Here is a 17,980-nt window from a genome sequence, read left to right as displayed (position 1 = left end):
AGAGTCATACAGCACAGAAACAGACCCTTTGGTCCAAACCATCTATCCCAACCAGGTGCCCCAAACTAAACTAGTCCCACTGGCCTGCATTTGGCCCACATCCCTCTAAACTTTTCATATTCACGAATCTGTCGAAATGTCTTTTAAATGGTGTAACTGTATCTACCATTTTCTCGTAGTTCATTCCACATATACACCACTGTGTGAAAAAGTTGCCGCTTATGTCCCTTTTAAATCTTTCCCCTCTCACCTTAAAGATATGCCCTCCAGTTGTGGTCTCCCCTACCCTCCCCTATTCACCCTGTCTATGCCCCTCATGATTTTATAGACCTCTAAGGTCACCCCTCAACCTCCCACACTCCAGGGGAAAAAAAGAGCGTGTGTTGCCTACTCTTTTTTTCCCCCTCTCTGTAGTCTTCATCTCCTATTTACTCACTCCTTCCCAAATCCCACACCCTGCCAACAATAACTCTTTCCTAGGATGATAATGGATTCTGAAGAAGGGCTACTGGACTGGAAATGTTAACTGTTTCTCTCTTCGCAGATGTAGCCAAACCTGCTGAGTTTCTCCAGCAATTTATTTTCGTTGCCGATGTCAAGCAGCTACAGTTCTGTTTTATTTTAGTGTTTTCAGTTGTCTACCTTTGCCCCTTTACACACAACTCCATTCCAATTAATATTGTACAGTATGTTATTTACAACAAAAAAGTTACCAAGATTTAAATAAATATATGACCTTGACGAGAACATGGAGTTTTAAAACAAATCAAACTATTTTTCCCGATAGCATCTACTCCAGGTTACTTACAGAATAGAGCTGGTTAAGCGAGACCATTGTTCACACACACAAACTAACCTCACAGAGAAGGGCAGTCAGGGATGGAGACATTATGCCTTAATAACCTGTTGGGAATTTTTTTTAAGGGGGTTACCAGGTTGAGGGACGAAGGCAATTAATATCATTTACTTGGACTGTTAGGTAGTTTTTGATAAGGCTGCTGTAATATAGGCTGCCATACAAGCCGTGCATCAAGGTCCTTCCTATCAAAGGTACATTGAAAGAAAACAAATCTTTTGAGAAGATCTTGCAGCCCTGTACAAACCAGCAGGAATGAGTTCAGAACATCCAAAATATTAATACTCTTCTTTTGAACTCAAATTTGTTTCTTTGCCTCTGACATTTAAACTAAATACACTATTATCACGTCAGAAATTTCCAACATCGATCTTAAACTTGACAGTTATACATCTGAAAACAGCAAAATACAGTTTTTTTAAAAAAAAAGTTCAGTCAGGTGATGCAGATGCTGCTTGCTGGGCTGACATTTATTGCCCATCCTAGTTGTCCTGGAGAAGGCAATGGTGAGCTACCTTCTTGTCCTGGATGGTGCTGGGCTTCTTGAGCATTGCTAGAGCTTCACATATCCAGGCAACTGGAGAGTATCGTGTCAGATTCTTGACTTAGAACATAGAACAGTACAGCGCAGAACAGGCCCTTCGGTCCTCGATGCTGCGTCGACCTGTGAACTATTCTCAGCTCGTCCCCCTACACTATCCCATCATTATCCATGTGCTTATCTAAGGATTGTTTAAATCTCCCTAATGTGGCTGAGTTGACTACATTAACAGGTAGGGCATTCCACGCCCATACCACACTCTGCGTAAAGAACCTGCCTCTGACATCTGTCTTAAATCTATCACCCCTCAATTTGTAGTTATGCCCCCTCGTTCACGCTAACATCATCATCCTAGGACAAAGACGGTCACTGTCTACCCTATCTAATCCTCTGATCATCCCGTATGTCTCTATCAAATCCCCTCTTTGCCTTCTTCTTGCCAATGAGAACAGGTTCAAGTCTCTCAGCCTTTCCTCATAAACCTTCCCTCCAGACCAGGCAACATTCTGGTAAATCTCCTCTGCACCTTTTTTCAATGCTTCCACATCCTTCCCAAAATATGGGGACCTAAACTGTACACTATATTCCAAATGTGGCCGCACCAGTGTTTTGTATAGTTGCAGCATGATATTGCAGCTCTGGAACGCAATCCCTCTATCAATGAATCCTAACAAACCGTATGCCTTCTTGACAGCACTATCCACCTGGGAGGTAACTTTCAGGCATCAGTGTACATGGACTACAAGATCACTCTGCACATCCATACTACCAAGAATCTTTCCATTGACCTGGTACTCTGCCTTCCTGTTATTCTTCCCAAAGTGCATCACCTCACATTTAGCTGCATTGAACTCCATTTGCCATCTTTCAGCCCAATTCTGCAGTTTATCGAAGTCCCCATGCAACATTCTTCCACACTGTCCACTACTCCGACTTTAGTGTCATCTGCAAATTTACTAATCCATCCACCTATGCCTGTGTCTAAGTCATTTATAAAATTGACAATCAGCAGTGGTCCCAAAACAGATCCTTGTGGTACATCACTAGTAACCGGACTCCAGACTGAATATTTTTCATCAACCACCACCACTTCTTTCAGAAAGCTCGTTTCTAATCCAAACTGCTAAATCACCCTCAATTCCATGCCTCTGCATTTTCTCCAACAGCCTACCACATGGAACCTTATCAAAGGCTTTACTGAAATCCATGTATACCACGTCAACTGCCCTACACATCTACATGTCTGGTCACCTTCTCAATGAGGTTTGTGAAATACGACCTGCCCTTGACAAAATCATGTTGACTATCTGAAGTCAGATTGTTGCTCGATAGATGATTATAAATCTGATCTCTTATAATCCTTTCCAAAACCTTTCCTACAACAGAAGGAAGGCTTACCAGTCTATAATTACCTCTACTACTCTTCTTGAACAAGGGCACAACATTTGCAATCCTCCAGTCCCCTGGTACTAAACCTGTCGACAATGACAACTCAAATATCAAAAGCCAAAGGCTCTGCTGTCTCCTCCCTAGCTTCCCAGAGGATCCTCAGATTAATCCCATCTGGCCCAGGGGACTTGTCTATTTTCACTCTTTCTAGAATTGATAACACCTGTTTGTAACTAACCTCAATCATTTCTAGTCTAATATTGTGTACCTCATCCTTCTCCTCAACAATATTCCCCTTTCCCGGAGTGAAAACCGATGAGAAATGTTCATTTAGCACCTCTCCGATCTCCACAGGGTCCACAGTGAACTTCCCACTTGTCTTCGATTGGCCCTAGTCCTACCCTAACCACTCTTTTACTCCTCACATACCTATAGAAAGCTTTAGGGTTCTCCTTTATTCTATTTGCTAAAGACGGCTCGTGTCCTTTCTTTGACCTTCTTAACTCTCTTTAAATCCTTCCTAGCTGATCTGTAACTCTCCATCGCCTCATCAACACATCAGCCTCCTTCTTCTGCTTAACAAGAGATGCAATTTGTTGTAAACCACGGTTCCCTTACCTTATCACTTCCTCCCTGCCTGACAGGAACATACCTATCAAGGACACGCAATATCTGCTCCTTAAACCAGCTCTACATTTACACTGTCTGCAACCCCTGCATTTTGCTACCCCATTCTATGCATCCTAATTCTTGCCTAATCACATTATAATTGCCCTTGCCCCAGCAGTAACTCGACCTGTGGCATGTACCTATCCCTTTCCATCGCTAAACTAAACGTAACTGAATTATGGTCACTCTCTCCAAAATGCTCACTCTCTCCAAAATGCTCACCTACAACTAAATCAAACACCTGGCCTGGTTCATTACCAAGCACCAGATCCAGTGTGGCCTCCCCTCTTGTCGGCCCTTCGACATACTGTGTCAGGGAACCCTCCTGTACACATTAAACAAAAACTGATCCATCCGATGTACTGTACTTACAGCATTTCCGGTCAGTCAATGCTGGGGAAGTTAAAGTCCCCATAATGATCACCCTGTTCATTTCACTCCTACACAGGATAATTTTGCTAATCTTCTCTTCCACCTCCCTGGAACTCTGCGGAGGCCTATAAAAAACTCCAAGCCGTCTGACCTCGCATCTACTGAGGTAGTATGGGCTGAGGTTAGAAACAGGACAAGAGTCCTCAAAAGTTCTGTCAGCCACTGTTATACGATCCTTGACTAACAAGGCCACATCTCCCCCTCTTTTACCACCTTGCCTGTTCTTAAAGAAAGATCTAAACCCTGGAACCTGCAACATCCATTCCTCACCCTGCTCTATCCATGTCTCCGAAATCCCAGGTACCTATATATGCTGCAAGCTTACCTACCTGATTTCGGATACTTCTGACGCTGAAGTACCCACACTTCAAACCACTTCACTGTCTGCCAACACATTCCTGTGACCCTGAAATCATGTCCCTGTCCTTTCTACACTCATCCTCCGGTGCACCGTAACTACACCTCTGGTTCCCATCCCCCTGCTGAGCTAGTTTAAACCCACCCGAATAGCACCAGCCGGGATATTAGTACTCCTCTGGTTCAAGAGAAGACCGACCTGTTTGTACAAGTCCCACCTTCCCCAGAATGAGCCCCAATTTTCCAAGTACCTGAAACCCTCTCTCCTGCAGCTTCCTCGCAGCCACGTGTTCAGCTGATATCTCTCCCTATTCCTTGCCTCGCTATCACGTGGCACGGATAACAGAGATGATAACTGTTTGTTCTAGCTCTCAGCTTCCACCCTAGCTCCCTGAAATCCTGCCTTACATCCCTATCCCTCTTTCTACCTATGTCATTGGTACCTACATGGACAACTGGAGGCTGGTCACCCTCTCCCTTCAGGGCCCCAAAGATACGATCAGAGACATCACGGACCCTGGCACCTGAGAGGCAACACACCAACTGCGAGTCTCGTTCGCTCCCAACAAACATGCGCCTTGTAGATGGTGGAGAGGCATTAGGGACACAAGAGGGAAGTTAACACAGTATTCCTAGCCTCTGACTTTCCCTTGCAACTATAGTATTTATTTGGAAAGTCCAGTGAATGGAGCCCCCAGAATGTTAATGACGTATATTTTGTATTCTGCTATTTAGCAACCGAGAATTAGCTCAAAACAGGTCAAGTTTTAATGGTATTTCACCTTTAACTTACTACTTTAGGGAAAAGAAAGCACACACAGCAATTTACAAATGAACATGTTATCGGATTCTTCAAGTTCAGAAATTATTCCTGGGTACATTCGCATAGTTAAGAACATGGTGTAGAACACAAAAGGACAAATCCCTAAGAAAGTTCCTTCAAGTGTCGAATTTTTAAGAATAAAGATTTCCTATTAAGTTGCTTTACTCAAATATATTTTAACATTTTCAAGTAATGGTATTAACAACGTTAATAAACCACTTGCATATCAGTCTATTTCATGTTACATTCAACTTTATAGAACACATTTCTCTAAATCTTATAGTTTTAATGTGACTTAACATTTAACACATCAATTAAGGTCTGCTTTGTTGCAAGTTATTTAACATGGATATCGTGAGATACAAACAGAGCTCCAATCCCGTCATTAGAAATAATGAATTAGGAAAGACTGTTTTGTTCATTGGATGCAATGGAGAAAGTGTAACAATCAGGCCAGACTAGCACATGCGTTCAGAGATGACAACCTTACTGGTTTACCCATTATTCAATGTTTCTAAACTGACCTGCTCTTTGACATGGTTCGGGTCACAGTGAAGAGTAAACATGTTTGTGTTCAAGACTGATGGTTCGAAAATAGATTTCTCGGGCTATAAATGAGTGTCTTTCCTGTTGTAGTATAATCACTTCCAATATTTTCATTTCACTAAGTATTGACTCCGCCCTCACCATAGCTATAGTCCCCCTGTAGCAACTTTAAATGTTTGGACACTTAATACAAGCAATAATGGCTAAACAAAATTCTTATCTTAAATTTTCCTTCAAAAGGAAAGGACCATGGCAAGAATTAGTAGTAGACGCCTTCCTAACTTGATTGGAAAACACCAGCAGACTGACCAGATGAGCCACGTTTTTGTCAACCAGGCTAACCCAAGTACTAGGAATTTGTATTACAATTTGTATATACAAGCAGACTTCGACCTCAACAATGTCAAACAGACAAGAGATTGGGGGGTTAATCATAAGGAACCGCAAAATCTACCCCCTACAAGCTACATCAGCAAACAACCTTCATAATGCATGACAACCAATAGTTACAACAAAGGAACCTGGGAATCATAAAAAGGTGTTAATTCCTATTTTAAAAATTACAATTTCCAAATAGAAGACAAATTAATGTGAAGTTTCTAGAAATGTAATTACAGGGTTGCTTTCATACAAAAATGACAAGAAAAATACCATTCAACAACAGCACAGCAGCATTATTGACCTATTTGATGCTGTATCGCAGTGGTTTGACACAATAACAGGTAACAGTGCTAAAACCTTGGAGCTATGGAATGTCCTATCGACCACCCTCACTCCCCCAGACCTCCACAAGAGCTTGGCTGCACATAATAGCAGCATTCTTTTAACATTTCTAACCAGATTGAAACAGTGCCAGAGAGTGAGCATGCCTCGGCATTCTTGAAATTAAATTTCAAAGAGTATTATGAAACTAATGGTTGCTTTCAGATCCTTATATGCAGGCCAGCATCGTCATCAGCAGTAGAAACTACTCATTATATGGGTTGTACTAAATCTTTGAGTTGTCATGTGGAAATCTATTACCCAAATTATTATGCAGCATAAATGTGATGTAAAAAACCAAACGAGATCGAAATCTTATATGTGACTAATGTATATATTGTGCAATGTGACATTATTAATAGCTGTATGATAACAAAGACCACAGAGTGCAAACATCACAACACTTAGTTCCAGAGAAAATATGTAAAATCAATGTTTTCTGCAAAACAAAATTTGGGTTTGAAAAGCAGAAAAAGGTGCTTTTTTTTCAGGTCAGAAAGGAGACTTAACACTGCACATTTCAGAATTACTGTCGATAAAAGACTGAAAGAAGGGAATAGAAGAATTAATATAGAGAGCCTCAGCAAGGGTGTGGGGAGTAATAGTGGACTTCAGCATTTTGATTTCTGAGTAATACCACAAGGTGATTTAAAAAAGCTAATAAATTAATGAGATATTAAAACAGCACAATAGATCAACAACAACTGGCATGCTGCAGTACCTTTAACATAGAAGAACATTCCAAGCACATTCACAGAGGTTAGTTCGACAAGAACAGGCACCCAGATAATAGGACAGATGGCAAAAAAGGCTGAGTGAATGAGTGGGGTTTTAAGAAGGATATTAAACCGGTTGATGAGGCGTTTCCCAAGCTTAGGGCCATATGACTAAACACTAGCAGCATTGGAAAGATCATCCTTAGCATCAGAATATCAAGAATTCAGAGTGTAGCAATGTGGGGGTGTGATCTTGGGTTGGGAATATTGAATAGTTGTGGCAATAAGGGAGAATACTGGGAGGAGAGTCGATGGGTAGAAGAGGGGGTTGGGCTGCCACCAAGAAAACACTAGCTATCATGACAGCAGCTAAACGTGAGGTGATGCACTTTGGGAAAAATAACAGGATGGCAGAGTACTTGGTTAAAGGAAAGATTCTTGATAGTGTGGATGTGCAGAGGGATCTTGGAGTCCCTGAAAATTGCCACCCAGGTGGATAGTGCTGTTAAGAAAGCATACGGTGTTAGGTTTCATTGGCAGAAGGAGTGCGTTCCGGAACCACAAATATCGTGCTGCAACTATACAAAACGCTAGTGCGGCCACACTTGGAATATTGTGTACAGTTCTGGTCGCCCTATTACAGAAAGGATGTGGAAGCATTGGAAAAGGTGCAGAGGAGATTTACCAGGATGTTGCCTGGCCTGGAAGGAAGGTCTTGAAGAAAGGTGGAGAGACTTGGGTCTTTTCTCATTGGAAAGACTGCAGCTATGGGGGGGATTTGATAGAGACATACAAGATGATCAGAGGATTAGACAGGGTAGACAGAGAAAGACTTTTTCCGAGGATGATGACGTCAGCTTGCATGAGAGGGCATAACTACAAACAGAGGGGTGATAGATTTAAGACAGAGGTCAGAGGCAAGTTCTTTACACAGAGTGTGGTAAGGGCGTGGAATGCCCTACCTGCTAATGTAGTCAACTCAGCCACATTAGGGAGATTTAAACAATCCTTAGATAAGCACATGGATGATTTTGGGATAGTGTAGGGGGAACAAGCTGAGAATAGTTCATAGGTCAGCGCAACATCGAGGACCAAAGAGCCTGTTCTGCGCTGTATTGTTCTATGACCTGGAAACAGTCTATAATGTCTGAAAGTGAGTGGTAATTGGAGGGTCTATCTCTTGAGGCAGGTGAAAGTGGAAAGACTGCCAAGGAAGGTAAATAACTCAGCGCTCTCAAAAGATTAAAAAGGAAAAGATTTGCCTGGCATGAAGTTAGGGATGCCTTGGTTATTTAAAGCTTAGACAATTTTTCCTGTCTATGTAAAATTCAGGTTACTCTAATCTAGCCTCAAAAATGGTGTTTAGGGTCAGCATTCTGGGTCTTCTCTGTATTTTTGCCCTCAATGAATCACAGCAACTAGAATGGTTCCATTAGACTCATTATCCATAATTTTGCAAATACAAAGGAAAAACACCAAGTTACCCGTCTCCTAAGCTCTATCCTATGGGCGCTGCATGAATATTTGGTAAAGCCACAAAGGGCTTCAGCTCTAATTTAATAACCCCCATCTCACTGCGGTCTAATATTCCTGTTTATGCCCAAATGGAGAGTGTGTGGACAATGAGCCTTTCTTTGGAGGGATGGAGGGCTAATGGGAAGAATGGAGTGATGATTAGTGTGGAACCATACTAATGAGAAAAGGTACCTTTAAGTGAAGGAGATAGAAATGTGAGGAAGCTAATGCCTGCACCAGTACTAAAGAGTACTGAATGTAATGAACTCACGGGACATTGAATATTCAATTTCGAAAACTATTCTGTGTCACAATCTGTTGGCATGGTCCTCCTGTTAATTTAAGCCATTAATTGTTTAATCTGCATAAGGATCTACTATAAACAGCATGTTTGAGAGTTAACACTTTAAAAATCTAGAAAAGTGGTCCTGTACATAAGACTGTGTACATGGGAGTCAGTCAACATTAGAAAGGGTGATCACTTCAAAGCTTTACACATGTTGGTAGACAGCTTTTTTACACAAAAGAAAATAATGAGTAGCAACATTTGTCATCCTTTTTTAATGGAGGTCATACATTTAACCCATATGGAACTCCAGATAATTCTCCAAATCATAAACAATGCTAAAGTATTAGAAACTTTGGCAAACTATTTCCCAAGATTAGGGCTTATTTCACCCAGAGCACGAATCAATTTTTTCAAACGGGAAAACTGCCCAGTTAAAATAAAAGTATACCCCCAGAGATCAAAACCACATGACCACTCTCTTTTGGGGAGGGGGGAGCTCACTTGCTGGCTGGACAGCGAGAAAGGTTCTGCTACCTTCCTCAGGATGGTTTTCTGGACAGCAGTGGATCTTCTCCAGGATCAAAGTACTCAGGGGCAGAAATTCACCCTGTAGTACAGCTGGAAAGTCACAAGCAACAACTGAAATCACAGCCGCAAAGGCTTTTAAAAAAATATTTTCCGCATTTGGATTGTGGACTGAAAAGAGAAAAACAAATTTTTGAACAAAAATCAAGGATTGTTAAAGGATTACTGAAATAATACCAGAGGTTGGTATCAGTTGTCAAGTCACCCTTTATTCACACCTGGAGAGTTCTTGCCACTGAACCAGCTTCCTCAGAGCCAGTGGGCAGCACGGTGGCACAGTGGTTAGCACTGCTGCCTCACAGCGCCAGAGACCCGGGTTCAATTCCCGCCTCAGGCGACTGACTGTGTGGAGTTTGCACATTCTCCCCGTGTCTGCGTGGGTTTCCTCCGGGTGCTCCGGTTTCCTCCCACAGTCCAAAGATGTGCAGGGCAGGTGAACTGGCTATGCTAAATTGTCCGTAGCGTTAGGTAAGGGGTAGATGTAGGGGTATGGGTGGGTTACGCTTCGGCGGGGCGGTGTGGACTTGTTGGGCCGAAGGGCCTGTTTCCACACTGTAAGTCATCTAATCATCTAATCTAATCATCTAATCTAGTCATCTAAAAAAAAAGCTCTCAGTGAACAGCACCTCTGACACTCCTGTTTATATCGGTCATCCAGGGTTCCCTGACTGGGCTGTCAATCTGGTTCAATCAGAACTCATTCTATGAGGTCCAATCTGACCTCGTTACAATCACTACATCCCTCCTCCTCCAAGTCTGGGGACTTTTTTGTAGCTCCTCCTGAAACATTTCAGCACTGCGTCAGGTTCCTCCAGCTGTCTCTAATATGAGCAGCATGTAACGCGCAGTATTTTGTGTCTTATGCCCGCAGTAGCTCAGAAAATGTTTCCTTTGGGCAGCATAGGCATTGAGGTAGTAACACCCGTGTGTCAATCGCAGATTCAGAGATACTTCCAACGCTTTACAGAGAGGGAGAACCCACAAGCTCCAGACCAGTTAGAAAGGCTGTCAAGGAGCCAGGCATGTTTCATTCCCTCACCGCTTGCAACTTTGCAGCTTTCATTTATTCCACAGGTTTGTTCAGGACCATCGCATCTACCCGAGCTTTGTGTGTCACCAGACCCAATCTCGTGTTGACCATACCTCTTACCCATGCAGGGCCATTCCCATGATTCCTACACTAAACTTTATCCCATGAAGTAAACTGTCTCCCTTGCTTGGCAGAGTATTGTCTGTGGCATTGTCAGTCCTGATGCCATTTCACCCTCACCCCCAGGATGATCAGTGGCACAGTGGTTAGCACTGCTGCCTCACAGCGCCAGACACCCAGATTCAATTCCTGCCTTAGGCAACTGTGTGTGGAGTTTGCACATTCTCCCCACGTCTGCGTGGGTTTCCTCCGAGTGCTCTGGCTTCCTCCCACAGTCCAAAAAAAAAGTGTGCACGTTAGGTGAATTGGCCCTGCTAAATTGTCCGTAGTGTTAGATGAAGGGGTAAATGTAGGGGAATGAGTCTGGGTGGGTTGCTCTTCAGCGGGTCAGTGTGGACTTGTTGGGCCGAAGGACCTGCTTCCACACCGTAAGTAATCTAATCCTTTTAAAAAAAAACTCTTAACAATTGATTGGACTTCTGGACGTGAGACAAAAAAAGACCCTTTGATTTCCCCAATCAGCACTAGCTGTTTCAGTTTTGCCAGGACAGATCTTTCTACATCCAAAGTCTGATTTTGTCAGCAGTGACTGAAAGTATGTCCAGACAATTTAAAACCATTATGGAATCTTCCAGTGGCAGTACCACTGGTGGTGTACCTGCCAATGGGAGGCTGCTCAATGCATCTGCATTTGCTAATTGGCCTCCTGGATGGTGTTCCAACTTGTAATTACATGCACTTACTATTGGAGCCCACTGCTGAATTTGACCTGAAGCTATGGGCAGCACTGCTGTGTCTTCTTTAAGTAGGCCCAGTAGAGGTCTGTGGTCCATTATTATTATAAATTTACCTCCATAAAAAAGATATTGGTGGAATTTCTTGACTCTAAATATGACGGTTAAAACCTTCCTCTTGCTCTGGGCATATGTACGCTCTGCACTTGCCAAAGTCCTGGATGCATATGCTATAGAGCATTCCTCTCCACTGGACCAATGAGTTAATACTACCACAGTGCTGTGCAGGGAGACATTGTTTGTCAATACCAGATCTTGCTTGGGATTATAGTGTGCCAACACACCTTTGAGGATGGATAGCTATTTCATCACTTCCTTAAAAGCTACGGCTTGGCTAGGAGTTGCTGCAAAGTGGCCAGGATGGAGGCCAGATTATGTATGAACTTTCTGTAATAGTTCACCAGCTCAAGAAAAGACCTAAGCTCCGCTACAGACATAAGAGCCAGGGCACCTTTGGTTGCCTTCACTTTATCTTCCAACCAGGTATAACCCGGTCTTGTCAAATCTGTAGCCCAACTAGGTCACTTGGGGTGCCTGGAACATATAATTTTCCCCTCAGAGGCATACACCCACCTCAGAAAAACTAAAGGACTAGATTAGATTCCCTACAGTGTGGAAACAGACCCTTTGGCCCAACAAGTCCATACCGACCCTCCGAAGAGTAACCCTCCCTAGACCCATTTCCCTCTGACTAATGCACCTACCACTACAGGCAATTTAGTGTGGCCAATTCACCTAACCTGCACATCTTTGGACTGTGGGAGGAAACCGGAGCACGCAGAGAAAACCCACCCAGACACGGGGAGAACTTGCAAACTCCACACAGACAGTCGCCCGAGGCGGGAATCGAACAGAGGTCCCTGGCGCTGTAAGGCAGCAGTGCTAACCATTGAGCCACCATGCCACCAAAGTTCTATGTCCAAGTTCTTGCAGTGATCCTTATTTGTTTTTCCTGTTATTAGCACATCATCTAGATAAGTGGTGACCTGGGGTAGACCTTGTAAAATGTTATCCATTTTCTGCTGAAATATTGTCAGCTTGTACAATACCCAAATGGCAATCTTATGTATTGGTACAAATCCTATGGTATGAGCCAGTCTAAGTGAATCCTTTTCAACCAATTTTGCCCCATCGAGACTTCCAATACAATCAGTGGTAACTATACCAGCTGCTCCTCACAACAGACCAAAATCAAAGTTGTACCCTTAATCTGCAAAGGTTCCCTGGTACAGGTTCTCAGTCTAGCCAAGGTCTTATAAAAACTGAAGGGTTGGAGTCCAGATTGACTTTTGTGAAAAACTGGTTCTGCAATCATTGATACAGCCGCACCAGTATCAACCTCCATCAGAACCGGGTGACCATTTAACCAGACATTTATTTTGGTTGGTTCTGATATGGATGTTGCTAAGCAATTTAACTGTTCCAAACCAGATGTAGCTGGACTTTCCAGGGTGCACACTTTCCTGGATACCGGGCTATGGAGTTCTCTAACTCATTTTAAGTATACTGGGACTCTTTGCTGTCTCAAGTCCTGCAGCAACTACAACGGCTTGTTGGCAAACCTTAAGAAGATTTTAACCATTTAGTGAGGCTTGGCTTTGTTTTGGGGTTTTGCTGTGCGTTGACCTGTCTGTTCAGGGTATGTCCTGAGTGAGGTTATGCAATTACCTTCACTCAAGTGGTGTCCCCCAAGTTCAGTCAGATTGGCGAGGGTGCCTGCTTCTATCGGAATGCCCTGAAAATCACATGCTCCACTTATCACATTTTTCAATGACAAAGCTTGAAGTCCAGTTGGGCTTCAGCTAATAGGTGCTTTTGCATGGTTACACTATTAATCCCACATACCAAACAATGTCTCAGCATCTCATTATAGGTTAAAACAAAGTCACATGCCTCTGCCAGCCATTTTAACCTAGTCAAAATTCCCCAAACAGATTCCCCTGGTTCTCCAATTGCCAAATAAAATTGATAGTGTCTCAGAATTAGAGGCTGCTTGGGTTTTTAGTTTTGCTTAACTATATCTGCCAACTCTTGAAAGATTTTAGTATCTTCTGCCTCAGGGAAGGTTATGCTCCCAATAACTGAAAAGTGTGCAGGCCCACACGCTGTCAGGAAAACTACTTGCTGCTTTTTATCTGTCCCAATGTCATTTGCCCAGAAGAAATAGTGCATTCTTTCCACATACTGGACCCAGTCTTTGATGGCAGGGTCCAACTTTCCAAAGAAGGGCATGATGCCAGAAATGCTTACCTCAACTCAAAACCAACAACTGCAAATTTCTTCTGGAATGTGCTTTTCTCTCCTCATCACTGACATAACACCACAGAGGCCAGTATCCCATCACCAAGTCACCCTTTAGTTAAATGTGGAGAGTCTTTGACACTGATCCAGCTCCCTCAGAGACAGCGCTCAGATAAAGAGAGGAATGACAGGCATCCTGTTCACACTGTCAGTCAAGGCTTGCTGATTGGGGCTGTTAATCTGGTCCAATTAGTGAACTCACATTCTATGAGGTCCACCTGACTGACCTTGTTACAATCACAATTACTGGAGTTTTTTGTAAAAGAAAGTAGATGGATCCTCATTTTAAGGACTATTTGTGAAGCTGCTGTTTTTAGCAGTGATAGGAGAAAGTGCAGAAAAGTTGGAGCCAAGGGTGTGTATAAATTGATATTCTGCCAGTAACTAAGTTGATTGGTTTAAAGACTAGATGCCAGTCATCAGTGACAAAGGCCTTCTGCCTGCCAACCACCTTATGATTGGTTGTCAGCTGAAGGGCTAGTGAACAATATAGCAAGAAGCCTTCTGATCTCTGGCAGTTCAGGAGCCTTGTCACTTCTCTACAACAAAACCCACTTTAAACCTGAAGAAACTACTCCTTGCCAACCACAAAGGGGCATAAAATACCACCTCCTCCATCCAAACACTTGATAGCAATTAAATGACTTGGCTGAATTGTACAAAGCATGTATGAAATGGCTCATAAGATTTCTCATTTTAACACAAGTATTATCCATTAACCCCAAATCCAAATAAAATTACCAAGAAATTTCTCACTACCATATTTAAATATTGAAACATATAAACAGTCACACTCACCTGTTCAGATGGCTCAAAGTTAATTTCCTTCTCAGACTTCATGACTGTTTTAGTGCTCATGCAGGAATCTAACTTGCTATCCAGCCGTTCTAGTTTAGGCTTAATATTATGCATACTTGTATCATCCTTATCCAGTAAATAACGAAGTAGTGCATTTTCTTTCTTCTTAGGGCTCATTTGCTCCTGTTTAACAGTTACTTCTGCACCAGGAACTGAACTGCTCGTGTCCTGGTTGGGTTCTTTACCTGTGGCCTCAGCTGTCAGCTTTGCCAAGTCGACAGGAGAGGTGCTGTCCTGCAGAAGTCTGTGCAAAATTTTATGTTTTTCTTTCAGTGAGGGCCCGTGTGAAGAGGAGGTGTTGGTTGTGGATGATGTCACCGCTGAAGTAGACAGTAGTCCTGACGAATTTCCTGTGGAGTCCTTAACCAAATCCCCAGTGGCACTTGGCAAAGGGGAAGATTCCATTTGATCAGATTTAGTGATCAGCAATTGTAAGAGTTTTGTGTGGCCTTTGCCGTCATGCCCCTTGCTTTGCCCATCAGTCCTTTCTCCACCACCAAATGGATTTAAATTACTTTCACTGTTTTCTTTCTGCTCCCCAGAAAGTCCACTGTCCGACTGTCCAGTTGCGTTCTCTGGTTGGACTTGCTCACTCAACAATCCAAAAGAATCTTTGGAATCCATGCTCCCCTTTTTAACCAATGAAGAACTGATACCTCCCGGAGAATTTTGTGAAGTCACCACTTTCAGTTCAGGTGATACCCCATGGCCTTCACTCAGGGCTTGAAGTGCATTAAGGGAGTTGCTGGAGTAGCTATGGCTATTCCCTGTGCTGCTGCAAACTCCCACTGGAGAATGCATGTTTCCTATGGGAGAAAACTGGTTAGCTGAGATGCGAGGGCTTCCAACCATTCCAGGACTTCCACGATGCCTTGGAGAAAGCATGGAAGTCTGCTGCCCCACAGTTACACCAGGGCTACTTCTTGATGGGCTGTTCATTTTGAGTGCATAGTTACTACCCTGAGGAGTGGCTGCTTGCATGCCCGATACATGGTTCATTCCACCTGTAACAAACCTGTTTCCTGGCATCTGTCCCATGCCCGTTTGCTCCTTCAGGCCATTCATGGAGAAGCTTGTATTGTTGCTCATCGTCATCTCCTGGCCAGTTGCTGCAGCAGAAACCCCTGCCATGGCTGGGCTACTGGAACTTGGATTCATTGGCTTCACCATTCCTTGTCCAGTTGCTTCCTGATTCATCCCACAAACATTTTGTTCTCTGTAGTTTTCAACAAAATATACAAGTTATACAACTGAAACGAAGATGTGGCATGCATGCCACTAAAATCAAAGTTCTTTTACAAAGAGGTGTTTGCATTTTTAAATATTTGACCGAGTTATGACCACAGTACTCGGATATTTCACATTTTCATCATTTAAACCAATATTGGAATGCATCACAGATGCATCTTGCAAAGAAATAAAGATGATAGTCTTCACATCGATTTTGATCAAAATTTAGCTCAAAAGGTAACAAAATTAAAAGGTCTGTGCAGAAAGCTAAAAACATCAAAGTTAAAATGTTACATCTTAATGGTGTAGAATTAAGGCAGAGTGTTCTGGCCACAGAGGCCGGAAGGTGGGAAACATCTGTGTGTGCAAGATCCCCACCAACTTTCTGCTGCTTACTGAATACATTGAGGTAGGGCCTTCCCACCCAGCAACCTTCCAGTCCCATATATCTGGTCAGCATGGATGGGTTTGACCGAAGGGTCTGTTTCCATGCTGTACATCTCTATGACTCTATGGTGATTCATGATTATTTAAGAGCCTATTCCTGCCTGCACAATTATTGCAGCTCCAGGTGAGATGAAAAGGTGTGGATCCAAGAGAGTGGTAAAACGTCACATGGGCAATCTGCACTCATTTGTGCACCATTGAGAAACTGGACAAAAGGCAGGAGTCGCCAGTGAGAGTGATCCCATAGCCTCCCTGCAGTAAGGCACAGCTTTCCCACAGCCCCTCCATCATCCCCAATTGGGTAATGCCTTCCCTACCCTGCCTGCATCCCACATTTACCTTGGTCGTTGGGACAGTGGGTATACTCCCAGCCTCAGGATCTGACACACACATGCACATGTGATATCCAGCCTTTCTGGGTGTGATTTCCATTTCTGAAGGCCTGATTTCAGAGAAATGCCCTCCAAACTGCCCAACAGGATGAAATTTCGGCAGGCCTTCCCATGTAAGTCAGAGTCCAGTGGAAGTCCTGGAATGATTGGAGGCCCTCACTTCTCAGCTAATCAATTTTCTCCCAAAGGAAACAGGGGGTTTTCAGCAGCAAAAGGAGCAGCCATTGCTACTCCAGCAGCTCCCTTACTGACATGGGGAAAATCAGGGAAGGCGGCAACTCAAATGGCCAGACAGGCAGCTGGGTGAGTTGCCATCTTCCTCATCCTTCTCATTGTGGCATGCTTCTGGGAAAGCAATGGGCATGCCTTCCTATACTTCCCCCTTCATTTTGCCAACTCTTCCACATTCTCCCCCACCCCGCCCCTAAGCCTGTCTCTACAGGAAAAGTAAAATTCAGCCCTACTTTTTTAATCTTGAGTCTGAGGCTAAGTCTTCAAATCTGAAGCCATTATGCCTACATCATTCAGCTAAACTGGACACTGAGTAGGTACAAGGTACAATCTGGATTTTAGGCGATGCAACTATGCTTATGATGCCAATAATAAAACTCAAAAAATGTGGCTCTGACACAACATAATACACAAAAACAAAAGCATCATATTAGCTCCTTCTGGTGTTACTGCCATATTTTAATTTCAATGCCTAAACATACTTTAAACAGTAAGTTTGATTTTGAAACTGATCCGGAAATATAAATAGTTCTAATTAACATGAAGGAATTTTTTTTGCTTACCTTTGAACAACATGCAGTGACATGATAAATTGAGGCTCATTGGTATTTGAAGTGCGCATAAGCCTGCTCCTCGTTTGTGCTGCAACCATCGTGCCGTCAGACAATGAAAACCGATACACAGGACTCAGAGCCTGTCCAAGCCTCAACACTATAATTCAGAGAATTTGAGGAAAGAAAAGTAGCACATAATTTGTCCTAAAAGTGTTTGAAATATCAGGTATATTGCTTTTCAAAAAAAAAATCTCTTTTCTAATCAAAGTACTGACTTACGCTGGGATACCATTCTATTGATCATCATCACACTTTAGTAGCTCACTCAGTGACCACTACATGTCAATAGGTTAAGCTCAAAGTCACAAGCATGCTATCCAGCAGCTGTCAGTAGAAGGAAAAAGGAATTTCTCCTCTCATTCTAAGTAAATTAATACTTGCCAGCAGAGTCTTGACTTATCAGTAACTCCCTAAAAATCAGGAAACCTTCTGGCCTATTACCTTCATAACATTCACAACTTCCATCTCGACTATCTTTGCAGC

At 43.0% G+C, this 17,980-nt stretch overlaps 1 protein-coding gene across 11 annotated transcripts in view; it reads right to left on the bottom strand.

Moving 5' to 3' along the window:
• Positions 1-17,980, bottom strand: part of ncoa2 (nuclear receptor coactivator 2) — a 308,555-nt gene that overhangs the window by 50,399 nt on the left and 240,176 nt on the right. For all 11 annotated transcript variants that reach the window (XM_072571432.1, XM_072571438.1, XM_072571441.1 and 8 more), the window contains 2 exons: positions 17,447-17,594; positions 14,524-15,799 (listed from right to left, as the gene is read on the bottom strand). In XM_072571432.1, coding sequence (XP_072427533.1) covers positions 14,524-15,799; positions 17,447-17,594 — 1,424 coding nt within the window. The remainder of the gene's footprint in view (positions 1-14,523; positions 15,800-17,446; positions 17,595-17,980) is intronic.

The sequence above is a fragment of the Chiloscyllium punctatum genome, chromosome 5 (assembly GCF_047496795.1).
Source record: "Chiloscyllium punctatum isolate Juve2018m chromosome 5, sChiPun1.3, whole genome shotgun sequence".
NCBI classification, from domain to species: domain Eukaryota; kingdom Metazoa; phylum Chordata; class Chondrichthyes; order Orectolobiformes; family Hemiscylliidae; genus Chiloscyllium; species Chiloscyllium punctatum.
This window is presented reverse-complemented; position numbering and strand designations above follow the sequence as displayed.